At 44.0% G+C, this 20,808-nt stretch overlaps 1 protein-coding gene across 1 annotated transcript in view; it reads right to left on the reverse strand.

The window, feature by feature from the left end:
* LOC121275419 (protein YIPF5-like) overlaps positions 1-20,808 on the reverse strand; it is a 66,671-nt gene that overhangs the window by 42,008 nt on the left and 3,855 nt on the right. The window contains exons 2-3 of the mRNA XM_041183005.1: positions 15,454-15,508; positions 14,200-14,369 (exon numbers count right to left, since the gene is read on the reverse strand). Of these exons, the coding sequence (XP_041038939.1) occupies positions 14,200-14,369; positions 15,454-15,508 (225 nt within the window). The remainder of the gene's footprint in view (positions 1-14,199; positions 14,370-15,453; positions 15,509-20,808) is intronic.

A 20,808-nucleotide genomic window follows, 5' to 3' on the forward strand; every position in this document is an offset into this window, starting at 1 on the left:
GTTGAAGCTTGTGCTAGAAATGACAACCCAGAGGATCATTGAATTGCATGCCTGTACTCATTAAAGAGGCTACATCCCCGTTCATCATTGCTGGGTCAAAATCCTGGAGCTCCCTTCCTAACAGCACTGAGTGTACCTACACCAGATGGACTGCAGCAGTTCAAGAAAGTTGCACTAACCAGAAACTGAAATAGACCAGCCATACAAATACTGTGGTTACAAGAGCAGGTCAGAAGCTGGGAATTCTTTGATGGGTAGCTCACCTGCTGACTCCCCAAAACCTGTCCACCACCTACAAGGCACAAATCAGGAGTGTTATGGAATACTTTTTACTTGACTGGATGAGTGCAGCTTCCACAACACTTAAGAAGCTTGACACCATCCAAGACAAAGCAGCCTACTTGATTGGCACCCCATCCACCACCTGAAACATTCACTCCCTCCACCACTGACACACAGTGGCAGCAGTGTGTACTTTCTACAATGTGCACTGCACACAACTCACCAAGGCTCCTTCCTCCGCACCTTAAAAACCCGTGATCTCTACCACCCCAAATGACATGGGCAGCTGATACATGGGAAGGCCACCACCTGGAAGTTCCCCTCCGAGCCACACGTCATCCTGACTTAGAAATATATCACCGTTTCTTCACCATTGCTGGATCAAAATCCTGGAACTCCCTTCTGCGGGTGTACCTACACCACATTGCCTGCAGCGGTTCAAGAAGGCAGCTCACCACCACCTTCTCAAGGATAACTAAGGATGGGCAATAAATGCTGGCCCAGCCAGTGATGACTACCCGAAAGAATAAATAAAAAAATGTCCTGCTGATGTCTGTTACGTGCTATCTTATCCTGGAAGTGGCGATTGTGAATGAATGGACTGACAGACGTGTATAAGTGCGTGTGTGATGACCCCCCATGATTGAAGAGCTGTGAGCTGTATATGAAGTGTGAGTAGTGGCTGTGAAAATTCAATATTGTGGGGTGTGAATATTGAGTGAATGTTGGTGTATAGTTAGATGGTGGATGAAGTACGTTGAGGTTGTGATGCTGGTGACGGAGGTGCAGTTACGGAGTGATGTGTTTGTGAGATAGGATCTTACCTTGATTAGTTATGTCAAGGTGTTATATTTCCTGCAGCACTAGAGCCATGTCCTTGAGACAGGGCTCATGGTTGTCACCTCCTGGGCAATCCCTCTCAATGTGTTTCATTCATTGTTTCTGTGGCTTCCTTCCCCCATGCTGGTAGAGGACATCCCTCCTCCTTAGGATCTCCTCCACTGGAACCTCTAGTGCTGTATTCAAGAAATTGTATGCTCTCTCTCTGTCTCTGGGCTATCCTCAAATGTTCATTTGACTGCCAACCAACATGCTCCATAATTTCAATGGAAATGGCTGCATGGAGTCTACATATACTGTTTCACCAACATTGTTCCTAGTCAGTGCTAGAGTACTAAATGTATGGATGCCCATTTTAGTGCCTTCAAATATATTGAAATCACGAATTGCGCACTAAATCCAGACTTTCAAACAAGCGTTTCTTATTAGTACAGCACACATTCAGTGCCTGTTTTCACCCTTTCACTGAAAAAAGCTCCTGCATATTTTCTTCTTGATGCATCCATAGGTAAATACGATAATTTTGTGGCTAGTTTGGCTAACTTGATAGCATTTCCACCTGTGAGCTGGAAGGCTGTAATTTTCATCATTCCACTATTAATGACAACTCCTTCAGATGCCTAGGTGTTAAGTTCTGGAATTCCGTCCCTTAAGCTCTCTACCTCCTTCTCCTTTTCTAAAACACTCCTTAAAACCTATCCTTTTAGCCAAGCGTTTGGTCACCAGTGCTATAATCTTCTCATGTGGTTTGCGATCAAATTTAGTTTGATAATGCTCATGTGAACTGCCTTAGGGCATTTTACTGTGTTAAAGGTGCTAAATAAATGCAAGTTGTTGTTGTTGTTCAACCCCTGCACCAGGTTGCTCATATATAATATAGACTGATACAATTGATGCAGTAGTTTCCTGTTCGCTTTGCAAAAAATCTTTATAATTCTAAAAACCTCTACAAAAGTTTATCTTCCTATCCTCTGGCACTGTACCATAGTCCCATCCCACCTTCACATGTCTGCATTCAGGCACAGCAAAGAAGTTAGACCAGAAGGGCCTAATTTAAATGGTGAAGTCACTTTGCATGATGTCAGTGCAACATGAACAACATTTTCACTGTGGGCTAAGGGCCACTGAGTTGAAAGCTGATGCCAGGCAGGATCCTGCCACAGGAACATCTTGTGATCCCACAAGGAAAGCTTGGGCCCTCCCTCCTCATCCTGACTCCAATCATAGATTTTCTCAATACCTAACGAGCCAGAGATCAGCATGGAATTCAGGCAGTGGCCTGACACCATTCTTGATTTTTTGATTCACGTCCACTGGTGATGATGTCATAAAACAAAAACAGAATTACCTGGAAAAACTCAGCAGGTCTGGCAGCATCGGCGGAGAAGAAAAGAGTTGGCCTTTTTGAGTCCTCATGACCCTTCCACAGAACTTAACTTCTGTGGAAGGGTCATGAGGACTTGAAACGTCAACTCTTTTCTTCTCCGCCGATGCTGCCAGACCTGCTCAGTTTTTCAAGGTAATTCTGTTTTTGTGTTGGTGATGATGTCATTCTCACTGAATTTGGGCAGGAGTCAGTAGTGAGACATGCCATTGGGGCCTGAGAGGTAAAATCTCCCACCACTGATGCTTTGGGTGGGGTGGGGTGGGGTGGCACAGATTAATTATCACCCACTTAAGTACTTCCAATTCATGACCTCAGTTAAAATCAGAGCTTAACAGTAAAGAAGAAGTGAGCGGCATCACCATTATTTTATGTAATGTGGAGGCTGGTAGAATGTATGTTGCTTGCTTTGCTCTTTCACCCATACATTCTTCATTCACTTGTAGCCACATAAATACTGTGGCTACAAGAGCAGGTCAGAGACTAGGAATTCTGCGACGAGTTACTCATCTCCTGACTCCCCAAAGCCTGTCCACCATCTACAAGGCACAAGTCAGGAATGTGAAGGAATATTCCCCACTTGCCTGGATGAGTGCAGCTCCGACAAGAAGCTCGACACCACTCAAGGACAAAACAACCTGCTTGACTGGCATGGCATCCACAAACATTCACTCCCTCCACCACCGACACACATTGGCAGTAGTGTGTACTATCTACAAGATGCACTGAAGAAACTCACCAAGGCTCCTTAGGCAGCACCTTCCAAACCCACAGCCGCTGCCATCTAGAAGGACCAAGGCAGCAGACACATGGGAACACCACCACCTGGAAGTTCCCCTCCAAGTCATTCACCATCCTGACTTGGAACTATATCGATGTTCCTTCACTGTCGCTAGGTCAAAATCCTGGAACTCCCTTCCTAACAGCACTGTGGGTGTACCTACACCACATCGACTGCAGTCGTTCAAGAAGGCAGCTCACCACCACCTTCTCAAGGGCAATTAGGGATGGGCAATAAATGCTGGCCTAGCAGTGACACCCACATCCCATGAATGAATTTTTAAAAATCACCTGTGCTACTTAAATAAAACCACATGTTGGATCAGAGTTTAAGGGTGGAATTGTCCCAGATCTGCACTAAGTGCGGTAGCGGAGTAAAACAACGTTTTACCTGCCGGCTGGCAGTTTCTCACGCCGTATTGTCCCAAACCTGCCATATTATCACAGAATCAGACAGAATAGAAGAGGCCCTTTGTCCCATCGAGTCTGCACCGACATGTGAGAAACACCTGACCTGCCTACCTAATCCCATTTACCAGCACTTGGCCCATAGCCTTGAATGTTATGACGTGTCAAGTGCTCATCCAGGTATTTTTTAAAGGATGTGAGGCAACCCGCATCCACCACCCTCCCAGGCAGCGCATTCCAGACCATCACCACCCTCTGGGTAAAAATTTTTTTCTCACATCCCCCCTAAACCTCCTGCCCCTCACCTTGAACTAATGCCCCCTTGTGACTGACCCTTCAACTAAGGGGAACAACTGCTCCCTATCCACCCTGTCCATGCCCTTCTTAATCTTATACACCTCGATCAGGTTGTTCCACAGTCTTCTCTGCTCCAATGAAAACAACCCAAGTCTATCCAACCTCTCTTCATAATCGAAATGTTTCATCCCAGGCAACATCCTGGTGAATCTCCTCTGCATTTCCTCCATTCTAATCACATCCTTCCTATAATGTGGCGACCAGAACTGCACACAATACTCCAGCTGTGACCTCACCAACATGACTCCAACTCCAACATGACCTCCCTACTTTTGTAATCTATGCCTCGATTGATAAAGGCAAGTCTCCCATTTGCCTTTTTCACCACCCCACTAACATGCCCCTCTGCCTTCAGAGTTCTATGGACACACACACCAAGGTCCCTTTGTTCCTCAGGACTTCCTAGTGTCATACCGTTCATTAAATACTTCCTTGTCAAATTCCTCCTTCTAAAATGTATTACCTCACAGTTTTCAGGGTTAAATTCCACCTTCACTTATCTGGCCATTTGACCATCCCATCTATATTTTCCTGTAGCCCAAGACATTCAACCTCACTATTAACCACCCAGCCAATCTTTGTGTCATCCGCAATCCTACCCCCCACATAGTCATCCATGCCGTTTATATAAATGACAAATAATAGGGGACCCAGCACAGATCCCTGTGGTACGCCACTGGACACTGGCTTCCAGTCACTAAAGCATCCTTCTGTCATCACCCTCTGTCTCCTACAACTATGCCAATTTTGAATCTACCTTATCAAATTACCCTGTATCCCATGTGCATTTGCCTTCTTTATAAGTCTCCCATGTGGGGCTTTGTCAAAGGCTTTGCTGACGTCCATATAAACTACATCAACTACACTAACCTCATCTACACACCTGGTCACCTTTTCAAAAAATTCAATCAAATTTGTTGGGCATGACCTCCTTCTGACAAAGCAATGCTGACTATCCCTGATCAAACCTTGCCTCTCCAAGTGGAGATAGATTTTCTCCTTCAGAATTTTCTCTAATTATGCATTCCTGGGAAACATACTGTTTCCATGTCGGGCAGGCTCTCATTCACCCGCCATGCCAAGACCACGCTGCTTCATCTGCCAAGTGCCATATTTAAAGTACTGCTGCACGCATACACCTCAGTGCTTCCAGCCCATGACTGCTGCGTGGGAGACATGGCCCCGAAAGGCAAAAAGACTGCAGCTTTCAGGTTTACTGGCGTGTCCCTCGAGCACCTTTTGGATGCAATGGAGGCCAGCCATGTCCTCTACTCCCACTCTGGCTGCAGGATGGGCAACAATATCAATAAACTGGCTTGGGAGGCAGTGGCAGCAGTGGTGTAATAATTATAAGTTAAACCATTTCTTACTGTTATGGGGATCATGTGACAGTACAGACGAATCAGCCTTAAGTGAAGGGAATCTTAGCATTGGGGTTTTTTAGTCGTGGTTTTGGAACAAGCATGTAGCCTCATCTGGAGTCTGTAAATAATGTTTACTGTTTCTTACAAGAAACCCATCCTGCACTCCAAGTTTATTACAATTGGGATAAATAGCACTGACACAGCACCTTGCAATGTGACTGTGAGTATTTCTTTTTTTTTTAAAGGAAGAAAGAAAAGCAGTATACACACCAGCACTGCCTTTCAGAATTGACCCATAAGACTCATCCATCAAGGACTGGAATCAAGATTGAGCGATTAGGTTTCTACTTTGTAGCTAACAAAATTCGGTGGAGGGGAAACAGAAGGCAATTCTCCTAAGTGTTTGTGGGAGCAAAACCTATATCTTAATCCATAGCTTGACAGCTCTGAATGCACCAAATACCAGATCCTTTGCTGAGCTAGTGGACCTCATGAAAAGATATTGTCAGCCTAAACCCTCAGTGATCATGCAAAGATTCAAGATTAGCTCTCGAGTAAGGACCCCTGGTGAGTCAGTCATGAAGTTAAAGCAGTTAACGGAGTACTGTGACTTCGGTGATACTTTAAATGACATGTTGCGAGATCATTTGGTTTGCAGCATAAACGACGCGCCATTCAGCACTGTTTGCTTGCAGAAGTTGAGATAGACCTGAAGCGTGACATGGAGATAGTGCGAGCAATGGAGAGTGCTGAGAGGGACTCGCAGGCTTTGCAGAGTGTGTAACATGGCGCCGTTTTGCAGCTAGGGCGTGAACCTGCCATCAGGCGTGGCGCGAAGATCAGGGAGGTTACCATGAAGTGGGACACGGTCCTGACCACTAGAAAAACCAAAAGAAATGCTGGAAGCAGCTCAGCAGAACCCAGAAGTTAAAATGTTACCATTGTGGGGAAATCATGCACCCGAAGTCTGTAAATTTAAAGAGTCAGAATGCACTACTGCCATTAAAAAGGGCATCATGTTAAACAGTGCAGGGCTAGATCAAGACAGCCATTCAGACATCAGGTCAAGTTAAATGAAGTGCACAATATAGAAGAGTCAGAAGTTACTGAGGCTGACGTTTATTCCCTACACCATCTGAAGGCCAGGAAAACTGAAATCACTGTTACACTTCAAGTAAATAGAAAGCCCCTGCTCATGGAGGTTGACACAGGTGCATCAACCACAGTGGTAGGAGAACATGCCTTTAAATACCTCAGGGAAGGTACCCAACAATTGAGTTTGGACAAAACTGCTGCTCAGGTAAAAACATATACAATACAGGTGAAAGGCATCGCCTCTGTACCTAGACCATAAAATCATACAATGTAGAAGCAGAAGTAGGTTATTCAGCCCATCGGGTCTGCTCCACCATTCAGTGAGATCATGGCTGATCTGATAATCCTCATTTCCACTTCCCCACCTTATCCCCATAACCTATGATTCCCTTACTAATTAAAACTCTGTCTATCTCAGCCTTGAAGATACTTAGTGACCCATCCTCCACAGCCCACTATGGTAAAAAAAATCCACAGGTTGACTACCCTCAGAGAAGAAATTCATCCTCACCTCTGTTTTAAAGGGGCGCCCCCTTACTCTGAAATGATGCCCTCTGGTCCTAGACTCTCCCACAAGGGGAAACAACCTCTCAGCATCTACCCTGTCAAGGCCCCTAAGAATCTTATTTGCTTCAATACGGTCGCCTCTCATTCTTCTAACCTTCAATGATTACAAGCCCAACCTACTCAACCTCTCCTCATAGGAAAATCCCTCCATACCCGGGATCAACGTGGTGAACCTTCTCAGGACTGCCTCCAATGCCAGTATTTCTTTTGTTAGATAAGGGGAAACAGTATTCTAGGTGTGGTCTAACTAGTACCTTCTATAGTTTTAGCAAGACTTCCCTATTTTATACTCCATTCCCTTTGAAATAAAGGCCAACATTCCATTTGCCTTCCCTATTACTGTTGAACTTGTATGTTAGCTTTTTGGGATTCATTCACAAGGACTCCCAAATCCCTTTGTTTTGCAACTTTCTGCAGTCTTTCTCCATTTAAATAATATTCAGCTCCTCTATTATTCCTGCCAAAGTGCATAACCTCACATTTTTCCACAGTATATTCCATCTGCCAAGTTTTAGCCCACTCACTTAACCTGTCTATATCCCTCTGTAGACTCCTTGTGTCATCCTCACCACTTGCCTTCCAACCTATTTCTGTGCCATCCCTCAAACTTCCCTCATCTAAGTTATTCATATATGTTGTAAATAACTGAGGCCCCTGCACTGATCCCTGTGGCATTCCATTAGTTACAGGTTGCCATCCCAAAAATACGCCCCTTATCCCAACACTCTGTATTCTATTAGTTAGCCAATCCTCCACCCATGCTGATAAAATATCTCCAAACACCATAGGCTCTTATCTGATGAAGTAGCCTTATATATGGTACTGTCTCAAGCACCTTTTGGAAATCCAAATATATTGCATCTACTGGTTCTCCTTTATCTATCCCACTTGTCATCTCCTCAAAGAATTCTAATAAATTTGTTAGGCATGATTTCCCTTTCATGAAGCCATGCCGACTCTGCTTGATTAGATTATGTATTTCTAAATGCTCTGCTTTACACCCTTCATAATAGGCTGTAAGATTTTCCCAATGACCTATAGCTTTCTGGCCTATAGCATAGGGATTGTGGGTGCTGCCAATTCTGAAAATTGGACCAGCTGGATTATTCCTAACTTCTCCAAACGACACAATCCCACATCTCCCTTTTCTTTTGGAGCATAAGGTCTTGCCTTAAAAAAAAATGGGGTGTTGCTTCAGAGTCCACCTAGCTTGCATACCTTTGACTTTCCCCTACTCATCTCGGAATACTCTGTCATACTTTTTCAGCACCTCAGGAATTCCTCCTGTCCTGACCTAAAATTTTTTTGACCAGTTTAGTTTGATTTCTTTCAACCAATCATGGCCTAGAAGGCTAGCTTCTTCTCCTGATACAACAATGATTGCCAGCTGAGCTGTCTGTCGCCTGTATGATACAGGTATGATCAAGGATTCAAAGAAGGGGATAAGCCAATCATGTTTATTGTCCCCCTCCCTTTTTGAATGAGGTTGTTACATCGGCCATTCTCCAATCCTCGGACTTTACCGGCATCTAAGGATCCTTGGAAGAGTACTGCCAGTGCATCCACTATCTCTGTAGCTACTTCCTTTAATATCCTAGGATGCAACCCATCAGGTCCAGGGGACTTATCAGCCCTTAGCCCCATTAGTTTCTCTAGTACTTCTCCTCTACTGATTGTTTTTGTATATATTTCCGCTCTATCTTTTGCCCCTTGATTATTTAGTATTTTTGGAATGCTATTAGTATCTTCTACCTTGAAGACTGAAGCAAAGTATTTATTCAACTCCACTGCCATTTCCTGATTCCCCATTATTATTTCCCAGCTTCATTCTCTAAGGGGCCTAAGTTCACTTTGGTCTCGCTCTTCCTTTTTATATATTTAAAAAAGCTCATACTGTCTATTTTGATATTACTTGCTAATTTACCCTCAAAGTTTACTTTCTCCCTCTTTATTTTTTGGTTATCTTTTGTTGGTTTTTAAAACTTTCCCAATCCTCTGGCTTACCACTAACCTTTGCCATATTGTATGTTTTTTCTTTCAATTTAATACTGTCCTTAACACCCTTGGTTAACCATGATTGGCTTATCCCCTTCTTTGAATCCTTGATCATACCTGTATCATACAGGCAACAGACAACTCAGCTGGCAATAATTGTTGTATCAGGAGAAGGAGCTAGCCTTCTAGGCCATGATTGGTTGAAAGAAATCAAACTAAACTGGTCAGAAATTTTTTAGGTCAGGACAGGAGGAATTCCTGAGGTGCTGAAAAAGTATGACAGAGTACTCCGAGATGAGTTGGGAAAATCAAAGGTCTACAAGCTAGGTGGACTCTGAAGCAACACCCCATTTTTTTTTAAGGCAAGACCTGTGCCTTATGCTCCAAAAGAAAAGGGAGATGCGGGATTGTGTCGTTTGGAGAAGTTAGGAATAATCCAGCTGGTCCAATTTTCAGAATTGGCAGCACCCACTATCCCTATGCTGAAACCAAACCAAATCATTCGCATCTGTGGAGATTATGAATTAACAATAAACTAGGCTGTGGACTAGACAAGTACACAATCCCAAAGATTGAAGATCTGTATGCTAAACTTGCAGGAGGAAGATCCTGCACGAAACTGGACATGAGTCATGTGTATCAACAGCTAGAGCTGGACAAAACATCAAAAAGTTATGTCATCATAACTGTGCACAAAGGCCTATACCAATATACATGCCTACCCTTCGGTGTGTCATCTGCCTATGCAATTTTCCAAAGAACCATGGAAAGTTTGAAAAAGGACTTCCGGAGTTGTAATGTACCTTGACAGGACCCCCAGAAGCCGAGCATGTGGCAAACCTGAAAGAGGTTCTGAAGAGATTTTTAAAGGCTGGCGTTCATTTAAAAAAAAAGCCCACCTTCCAAGCAAAGGGAGTTATGTATCTGGGTCATCGAGTAGATGCTCAAGGGTTGCATCCATTAGAGGAGAAAGTCAAGGCAATCAAGGAAGCGCCCTCTCCTTCTAACATCACAGAGCTCAAGTCTTTTTTGGGCATGGTAGACTACTTCAGTCGATTCTTGCCTAATCGGTCTACAATGTTAGCCCCTTTACACTTATTATTGAAGAAGAGCCACAGATGGCCCTGAAAGGCACAGCAAGAGGAAGCTTTCACAAAAGTCAAAAAGCTTTTACATTTGTCGTGTCTGCTAGGGCACTATGACCCATCTAAGGAATTGATACTCACTTGTGATGCATCTCTCTACAGAGTGAGTGCATTATTGTCACACAAGATAGAGGATCGATCTGAAAGACCGGTTGGATATGTATCCAAAACCACTTCTGCAGCTGAGAAGCGTTATTCACAAATTGAAAAAGAGGACTTATCTATCATATTTGGAGTAAAGAAGTTCCAGAAAGATTTGCATCGTTGATACTTCACCATAGTGTCAGATCACAAATCACTGCTGGGTTTGTTTAGTGAAGATAAGGCAATCTCACTGATAGCCTTTGCTAGAATTCAAAGATGGGCTTTAATTTTGTCAGCATACGAGTACACTTTTATGCACTGTCTGGGTATGCATATGGCAAATGCAGACACCTTCAAGTCACCTTTCTTTACCCGATAGAATTATACATATTCCAGTATCACAAGAGGTAGTACTGGCTTTGAATTTCCTGGGCTCCTCATCAGTCTGCGCAAGACAGATAAAGAATTGGATAAATTGGGATCCAATTTTAGCAGGAGTCTGTGAACAAGTGTTACAAGGATGGTCAAATGCACAAGTTCCTGAAGAATTAGAACCATCCTTTGTATGGAGATCTGAACTGGGTTGTCAAGATGGTATCTTGTTATGGGGAGCAAGAGTAGTTATCCTTGTGCAAGGAAGAGAACCATTATTGGAAGAACCCCATAGGGTGCATCCTGGTATTTCGAAAATGAAGATGCTTGGACAAAGTTATATCTGGTGGCCAGGTATAGACAGTGATATTGAAGAAATTGTGAAAAACTGTCTCCAGTGCCAGCAACAGTGGAAGTTGCCCGTTTCAGCTCCACTGCATCCGTGGAAGTGGCCTGGTCAACTCTGAGTTAGACTACGTATAGGAAACCAGGGTAGTCAGAAAGTGAATCACGATATTCACAGTAAAAGTCGAGAGTTTACTATGGGAGACACAGCTTGTGTACAAAATTTTGCAACTGTACAAAGATGGGCCCCTGAAACAATCTTCTCTGAAATAGGATCTTTATCTTATCAAGTTGAAGTGGAAAACAGGATTCTTAGGAAACACATGGATCATCTCAGAAGTCAAGAAGCCTCCAACAACCAGTTAATCCACCTGACATCGAAGTCGAAACTTCAACCCCTGAGGTGCCAGTTTGACAAAGAATAGACATACCAGATCTCTCTGTTGAAGTAAATAATTCTGAACTGCCATTGCTTAGGGGTGTCCCTGAAGCCGCAGTTCCTGTTCAAGTCGATCCAATGGAAGAACCTCCAGTTGTAGAATTGCGTCATTCTACCCAGTTCTGAAAGCCTCCTCAAAGGCTAAATTTATAATGGCATGAACTGTATATGATTGTATATAGTATGGGTTAAGATGTTTTTGGAAATAAGTGGGTAAATCAAAATTAAAGGGGGAGGAATAAGCTAAACCATTTCTTACTGTTATGAGGATCATGTGACAGTACAGACAAATCAGCCAGAAGCAAGGGGAATCTTAGGGGTGGAGCTTTGAAACAAACATGTAGGCTCATTTGGAGTTTACAAATAAAGTTTACTGTTTCTTACAAGAAACCCATCCTGCACTCCGAGTTTATTACAGCTGGTCAGTGCCACACCCTGCAAAATAGGACAGCCACCCAATGCAGAGGATGAATGGCCTCCTCTGCTTTGCCAGGGTAAGGCACTCTTCTCAACACTCACCTCACACTCACAAACCCACCACACATCCACAGGGCCCTGACTCACTACTAGTTCAAGGGGCATCACCATTCACTCTCTTACTCACCACCCACACATGCCAGGCATACTTATCATATCACTTGGCAGGCATCCTGTTTACACTATCTCGATCTCTATCCATGCAGAACAATCACACAGCAAGAGGGAGAGGTTGCAGACTGGTGAGGGAATGCTTAAAATCAAGGTCCTCACAGACTTTGAAAACAGAGCCATTCAGATGGCCGGTGAGGACCTGGATGGTTCCTGTGCTGACGGTGAGGTCAGAGGTGCTCGACCAAGTGAGGATCCAGCAGGGCAACGTCCATCAGACAACCATGCTGTGAGTGATGTGTCCTGTTTCACAGGCCACTGCCATGCACTAGTTATCTCTCCTGCTTTCGCAGGCACATCTGGGAAATTGCCAAGAAAGCCCATGACCCGGAACCTCAAATCAAGTCCGAGGGAAGCTCAGAAGATGAATCTGCTGAAACCCTCCCTGAAGTCCCATCACGGCACTCACCCACACCCTCCACCAGCACAGACACACACCTCGGTAGGACCTAGCATTAGAGTAGCCTCTGCACCACAATTTGATGAGCATATCGCACTTTCTGATCCACAGCAGGTGGCAGCAGGGACTTCCCAGGTTCCCGGCATGCTGGAGGCCAGAATGTTGCTGAGTCTAAGTCAGATAACGAGCCTCAAGACTCTATCATGTTACAGTTGCTGGAGCTGCAAAGGCAAACTCGGGAACATCAGGAAGGGATGTCTGCTGTACTCCTCAGATTGCAAGGCACAATCGAGGAGTCCATCCGCCTTCAGTCTGAGGTGATAGCACCGGCATGTCAACGCACCGACGTCAACACAGGTAGGATGGCGGCTGCCATGCAGGCCTTGGTCCGGGATGTTGTTCCTGCATTGCTACGTGGGCTGAACTCTATTGTCAATGCCATAGTTGGCCTCCAACAGTGTGTACACGAAAGGAGTGCCGGGTAGCTCGATCTCACTCCAGCTACCCCTTCTCCTCAAGAAGTCAGCCAGGGGCCCTTGGGCACCTATAGGGAGAAGGATCAGCAGGTGTGCCTCCTGGGGCCATCATTCTGGGTGACTCTGGGAGTGTCCAGCCCATCCAAATCCCCTCATCCTGTGACCAGCAGCTCCAGTCCCACAGGCTAAGAAGGGCGCCACTGCCACACAGCAGAGTATTATTTAGATGGTGATAGACTGGGAAATGTTGATGTGCAAAGGGACCTGGATGTCCTTGTACACCAATCACAGAAAGCAAGCATGCAGGTGCAGCAAGCAGTTAAGAAGGCAAATGGTATGTTGGCCTTCATTGCGAGAGGACTTGAGTACAGGAGCAAGGATGTCTTGCTGCAGCTGTACAGGGCCTTGGTGAGACCAGATCTGGAGTATTGTGTGCAGTTTTGGACTCCTTACCTAAGAAATGATATACTTGCCATAGATGGAGTGCAGCAAAGGCTCACCAGACTGATTCCTGGGATGGCAGGACTGTCATATGAGGAGAGATAAAGCCGACTGGGCTTGTATTCACTGGAGTTCAGAAGAATGAGAGGGGACCTCATTGAAACATATAAAATTCTGATAGGGATGGATAGACTGGATGCAGGGATGATATTTCCTCTGGCTGGGATTCTAGAACAAGGGGTCACAATCTCAGGATATGGAGTAGGCCATTTAGGACTGAGATGAGGAGCAACTTCTTCACTCAGAGGGTGGTGAACCTGTGGAATTCTCCACCACAGAGGGCTGTGGAGGCCAAGTCACTGAATATATCTAAGAAGGAAATAGATAGATTTCTGGACTCTAAAGGCATCAAGAGTTATAGGGAGAAAGAGGAAGTATGGAATTGAGAAGGGGGATCAGCCATGATCATACTGAATGGCAGAGCAGGCTCAAGGGGCTGAATGACCTATTCCTGCTTCTGTTGTCTATGTTTCTATGTTTCTATCTCACATATTTGCACCGAGACTATTTGTATGACCAGCCACTAATAGTGGGACTAATTATGACTTTTTGTCTGACCATCCCTCCCTTTGGACAAAGTGTCCACTTTTAGCATCTCAGTACAACAGCATGTCTAAAATCAATAACTCACTGTATGGAGAAATACAACGGTAACTCTGCATTTGTTGTGTAGATTGCAATGTTCCAATCCTAGGAGTTAGCATTTTAAATTATTACCTTCTAAAAGTGATGCTTCATCATCAATGTCACCATATATTTCAGAAGATGGGCTAAAGGGAGTGTAAATCTCCTGGGGCTGTAAGATATGTCCTGCATAGAGCTGTGAAGATTGTGTCATTTCTGGAGGAACAAATACTTTGGGCCGTGGATGACCATCCTCAAATTCACTGTAAGACATACACATAGAAGAACCAGTCCTCATTAAGGTGAAAATATTAAAACCTATAACAATTAATTTAAACGTGAATAGAAGGAAGTAGTCAACTGTGTCAAAGAAAAAACAATAGGCTGAATTTTTGTCTTCAAGTAAGGTAGCGGGAGTTGGGAAAAATTCCTGGCTCGGCCTGCCCACCTTGGGATAAAGTGCCAGCAAGGACGAGATTTCCATTCTGGGGAAGGAGGTGGGTGGGTGGAGTCTGGGAAAACATTCAGAGATAGCCACAGGGGCAGCCGGATGTTGAGTTAGGATGTATAAAAGGCCTGTCTTGGCGCTGTGGGACTTTGTCACAGTTTAAATAAAAGCCAAAAGCCACTTCAGCCCTCATACCCTGCATACTTCCCATGCTCCATCTATGCCCCCACCCACCTGCTATGGCCCCTCATGACCCCCATGCCAAGCTATGTACCCCATAAAACCCCTTTGGCCCTCAATGCCTCCATGCCCATTCACCGGCTATACACTGTATAGGAGCAATGAACTCTATCATGACAGGAAGATGTGTAAAAAAAGCTTAAAAACTGTCATTGATAACTTTCCACTTTCTAAAAAATACTTATTTTACAACCTAATAAAATTGTCAATCATCCAGGCCCTTTGAACTGTCAATAGCAGAAAGCACTTGAAAGCTCTTTATCATGTATAAATAAACATTGTGAAATTGGCAGCATAGATCAAAGAGCTGGAAGTGTCAATCAAACAACATTTTCCTTGGGGCTCAGGTATTTCAACAAGCTAATGGATTTCTGTGCTCTCAGCTAAGCCTCATTATGTATTCTTGGCTGAGAGTCCAGGCTTCCATTAGAGTCTAAAACTACTGAGCTAGTTGGCTAATCTTCTAGGGTGTTGCCCTCTGAGTTAAGACCAAGTTCAATATTGAATGGTGTTGCCAACTATGATTAAATGTATTCCTGGAGGTTTCATCACATGACTTGTCCCATGCTCCATCCATTAGTTAACCAACACATCCATTCTTGTAGCAGATAGGATTTATTCCTTCCTACTAAAATTAGGAAGCACAAAGACTCACTAACCAATTGAGTGATGCTTGACTGTCAGCTAAACAGTCTTTTTTGCCCGTTTTTATACCTGGTAAAAAGAAATGTCCAGAGAAAATGACAAAAAAAATCAATCATTTTAATATCCTAATTTTTTTACCAGGGTTGCACACAGCAGTATCCTGGAGATTGATTGATCTTCAATTCCTTGAGACTCAAGGCCAATCCGGGAGGGTTGGCAACCCTAATCAAGTCCATTAGCTGCATGGCAGAGGAGATAACTGGATCAAGGAAGGGAAGGTGAAAAGAGACAAACTGCATAGGGAAAAGTGACAAGGGGGAGAAGAAAAGAGGAGGGGTGGAGAGATGAAGGAAAAGCGGAGAAGAGGAAGGGAATGGGGCATTTGAGAAAGGTGCAAGAGAAACAACAGTGATCAATTTTTGTATGGATACACCAGTTTTGAGTGATTTGTGTACTCAGACACTCAAATCTTTTTGCACCAGAACTCTGACTGAACTCTCATTAAGTTTTATATAGGCTGATTATTGGGTTTCATAATGGGCCTGAACTTGCTTGGATTGCCACTTTGCTCCTAATTTTTTACCTGACTTTTTTCCATCCTGTTTGGCCTGACCTTCTGACTCAGGCAGGGTGAGATCTGAGCAATGCAGCACTTCCCCAGGGCCTAATGTCGAAGGGCAGCCCAGTCGAAGGGAAGAAGGCCACGGCCACCTTTTTACAGCACCAGCTGCCGTAAACCAGCTAAGCTAAACATCCACTGAAGTTTAAAGGTGCTTGACATGCATAAGGGTTGACCCTTAAATATCCCCTGAAATGGCCTAGCAAGCCAATCAGTTGCATCAAACTGCTAAAAAGTATAAAAGGAATGAAACTAGACGGACCACCCAGCATCGGCCTAGGTACCAGAAACAACAATGGTAAAATGCAGCCCTGTCAACCCTGCAAAGTCCTCCTTACTAACATCTGGGGCCTAGTGCCAAAATGGGAGAGTTGGCTCACAGACTAGTCAAGTAACACCTGACATAGTCACCCTCACAGAATCATGTTTAGATTCTCTCTTGTGGGAGATGGTCATTGCCTGGCACTTGTGTGGTGCGAATGTTACTTGCCACTTGTCAGCCCAAGCCTGGATATTGTCCAGGACTTGCTGCATTTGGTCATAGACTGCTTCAGTATGAGGAGTCACGAATGGTGCTGAATATTGTGCAATCATCAGTGAACATCCTCACTTCTGATCTTATGATGGAATGAAGGTCTTGGTCATGAGACCATAAGACGTATGAGCAGAAGAAGGCCATTCGGTCCATCGAGTCTGCTCTGCCATTCAATGAGCTCAAGACTGATCTGATAATCCTCAACTACACTTTCCTGACTTTTCCCCATAACCCTTGATTGCCTTACTGATTTAAAATTTGTCTATCTCCGCCTTTAATATATTTAACGACCCAACTTCTACAGCCATCTGCAGTAAAGAATTCCACAGATTAAACCTTCTGAGAAGAAATAACTCCTTACCTCTGTTTTAAATGGGTGACGCCTTACTCTGAGATTATTCCCTCTGGTCCTAGACTCTCCCACAAGGGGAAACAACATCTCAGCATCTACCCTTTCAAGCCCCCAAAGAATCTTCAATGTTTCAATAAGGTCGCTTCTCATTCTTCTAAACTCCAATGAGTACAGGCCCAAACTTCTCAATCTCTCCTCATAAGAAAATCCCTCCATACCCAGAATCAACCTAGTCAACTTTCTCTGGACTGCCTCCAATGCCAGTATATATTTCCTTAGATAAGGGGACCAAAACTGTTCACAGTATTCTAGGTGTGGTCTAACTAGTGCCTTATATAGTTCTAACAAGACTTCCCTACTTCTATATTCCATTCCCTTTGAAATAAAGGCCAGCATTCCATTTGTCTTCCCTATTTACCATTGAACTTGTATGTTAGCATTTGGGGATTCATTCTCAAGGACTCCCACATCCCTCTTTGCTGCAGCCTTCTGCAGTCTTTCTCCATTTAAATAATATTCAGCTCCTCTATTCTCCCTGCTAAAGTGCATAACTTCACATTTTCCCACATTATATCCCATCTGCCAAATTTATGCCCACTCACTTAATCTGTCTATATCCATCTGTAGGCTCCTTGTCTCATCTTCACCACTTGCCTTCCCACCTATTTTTGTATCATCCACAAATTTGATGATAGCACATTCACTTCCCTCATCTAAGTCATTCATATATATTGTAAATAATTGAGGCCCCAGCACTGATCCCTGTGGCACTTCACTAGCTACAGGCTGCCATCCTGAAAATGCCCCCTTTATCCCAACTTTCTGTCTTCTATTAGTTAGCCAGTCCTCTTTCCATGCTAATATACTACCCCCAACACCATGGCTCTTATCTTATTAAGTAGCCTTACATATGGTATCTTATCGAATCCAAATATATTTCATCTACCGGCTCACCTTTATTTATCCTGCTTCTTACCTCCTCAAAGAATTCTAGTAAATTTGTCAGGCATGGTTTCGCCTTCATAAAGCCATGCTGACTCTGCTTTATTATACTATGTATTTGTAAAGGCTCTGCTATCACATCTTTTATAATAGATTCTAATATTTTCCCAAGACAGATGTTAAGCTAACTGGCCTGTATTTACCAAATTAGTTTATTGTCCCCCTCCCTTTTTGAATATGGGTGTTACATTGGCAGTTTTCCAATCCTCTGGGACTTTTCCAGAATCTAAGGTTTCTTGGAAGATTACTACCAGTGCATCCACTATCTCTGTAGCTACTTCCTTTAATATCCTAGGATGCAACCCATCAGGTCCAGGGGACTTATCAGCCCTTAGCCCCCATTAGTTTCTCTAGTACTTTTCCTCTACTGATTGTTATTGTATTTATTTCCGCTCTATCTTTTGCCCCTTGATTATTTAGTATCTTTGGAATGATATTAGTGTGTAATACTGTGAAGACTGAAGGAAAGTATTTATTCAACTCCTCTGCCATTTCCTGGTTCCCCATTATTATTTCCCCAGCCTCATTCTATAAGGGGTCTATGTTCACTTTGGTCTCTCTCTTCCTTTTTAGATATTTAAAGAAGCTTTTACTGTCCGTTTTTATATTACTTGCTAGTTTGCCCTCAAAGTATTGTCAGGGCCCATCCACAACTATCAACCTCCTGGGGGTTACCATTGACCAGAAATTGAACTCGACTAGTCACATAAATACTGTGGCTAAAAAAGCAGGTTAGCGGCGAAGGATCCTGCAGCGAGTCACTCACCTCCTGACTCCCCAAAGCCTGTCCACCACCGACAAGGCACAAGTCAAGGGTGTGATGGAATAATCTCCACTTGCATGGATGAGTGCAGCTCCAACAATACTTAAGACACCACCCAGGACAAAGCAGCCTGCTTGATTATCACCACATCCAGGAACATTAACTCCTTCCACCACTGACGCACAGTAGCAGCAGTGTGTACCATGTACAAGATGCACTACAGGAACTCACCAAGGCTCCTTCCAAACTCACAACCACTACCGTCCAGAAGGACAAGTGCAGCAGATACATGGGAACACCACCACCCACAAGTTCCTCTGCAAGCCACTCACTTAACCTGACTTGGAAATATATCGGCGTTACTTCACTGTCATTGGATCAAAGTCCTGGACCTCCCTCCCTAACAGTACTGTGGGTGTACCTACACTACATGGACTGTAGTAGTTCAAGAAGGCAGCTCACCACCTTCTCAAGTGCTATTAGGGACAGTCAATAAATGATGATGTAGCCAGTGACACCCACATCCCATGAATGTATTTAAAAAAGACCAAGGAGAAGGTAAGTGTATAAGGTAAGTGGGTAAGATTTTGGAGGGGGGGTGTGGATTTTAGCGGGGCTCAGGTTGGGTCACAAGGGGTCAGGTCGGGATGTTGTGTTGGGTCGGGTGGGTTCAGCTCAGGTTGGGGGCAAGGTTGGGTCTCGGGGAGGTTTGGTTTAGGCCTTTGGGGTGATGAGGTTGTTGGTTCGGGCCGGGCCGCATTTGGGAGGGGTGGGGAGCTGGATGGGTCAGACCAGAGATGGGGTGGGCTTGGGTTGGGTCAAGCTGGGTCGGGTCAAGCCTCTGGGGTGTGGGAGTCAGCTCAGACCTCTGTGGAGGGCGAAAGTCAGGCCTGGCTGATGTGTTAGGTGCTGGTGGGGGAAAGATTACCTACAGAGATGGGTGTAAATCCCGTGGGTTGGGGAGTTTCTGCTGGGGGATGTTTTGGAAGATTCCCAATGCATGGAAATTGCCCGGGGAAGTTTGCACTTCCGAGCAAAGGCCATGTAAACCTTACCTTTGAACCTCCGAGAGGGTTTCCCCAGAACATCTTTGGGGTAGCGCCCCCCCCCCCCATATGATGCCCTGGAACTTGGAAGTTATGGCCCATTCTAAACCTCCTGAGATAAACCTAGAATTCCATTAACTTTTTTTTTTAATAGAGCTGCTGCAGTGAACTTGTATCCCAAATCCCTCTGCTCTTACAAAACATCTAGCCCACTTCCGTTAAGAATATAATTACTGCTGTTTGTTTTTTAAATGAGAATTACACTTCACGCTTACTAATACTGAATTGATTTCTGCCACGTCTTAGTCCATTCTCCCAAATTCTGCTCAGTTCAGTTGTATTGACAACTGGGCCCTATATAGTGAGTCATTTTTCATTACTGAAGTAGAACTGATGAAAGATCACAGACCTGAAAAGTTAACTGTTCCTCTCTCCACAGATGCTGCCAGACTTGCTGAGTATTTCCAGCATTTTGTTTTTATTTCAGATTTCCAGCATCTGCAGTATTTTGCTTTTGTATCTCCGGTTCATCCAAAAGCCTTGCTATATAATGACTTTTGGTATGTATATGGAATAAAGTTGTAATGATATTACAAAACATAAGATCCTCCCACTCATACATTTGCATTGTTTTAGAAGAAAGTAAATTTAAAATGATTAGAGTTCTTATGGACAAAGCATCCTGAAACCACAACTAGAATCATAGAATTGTTACTGCACAAGAGGCTATTCAGCCTGTCATTTCTACACCTTTTCTTCGAAGGAGCAATTTACCTTGTGCCACTCTTCCTCCTCCTGCCCGTAGCCCAGCACATTCTTCCTTTTCAGATAATAATCCAATTCCCTCTTGAATGCCTCATTTGAACGTCAACCGCACTCTCAGGCAGAGCAATCTATTAATGCATTCATCAAAGGCTGTTTTTTGAGTAGCACGAAGGAAGCTCATTATTGCTCATTTTAATTATTTAATATGTGTGCTAAAACATATGCTTCAGCATGAAATCAGCAGGCTATCTAATAGGGAGGCACATATATTAATGGAGAGTAGTATT

This window comes from Carcharodon carcharias, chromosome 1 (assembly GCF_017639515.1).
Source record: "Carcharodon carcharias isolate sCarCar2 chromosome 1, sCarCar2.pri, whole genome shotgun sequence".
Lineage (NCBI taxonomy): Eukaryota > Metazoa > Chordata > Chondrichthyes > Lamniformes > Lamnidae > Carcharodon > Carcharodon carcharias.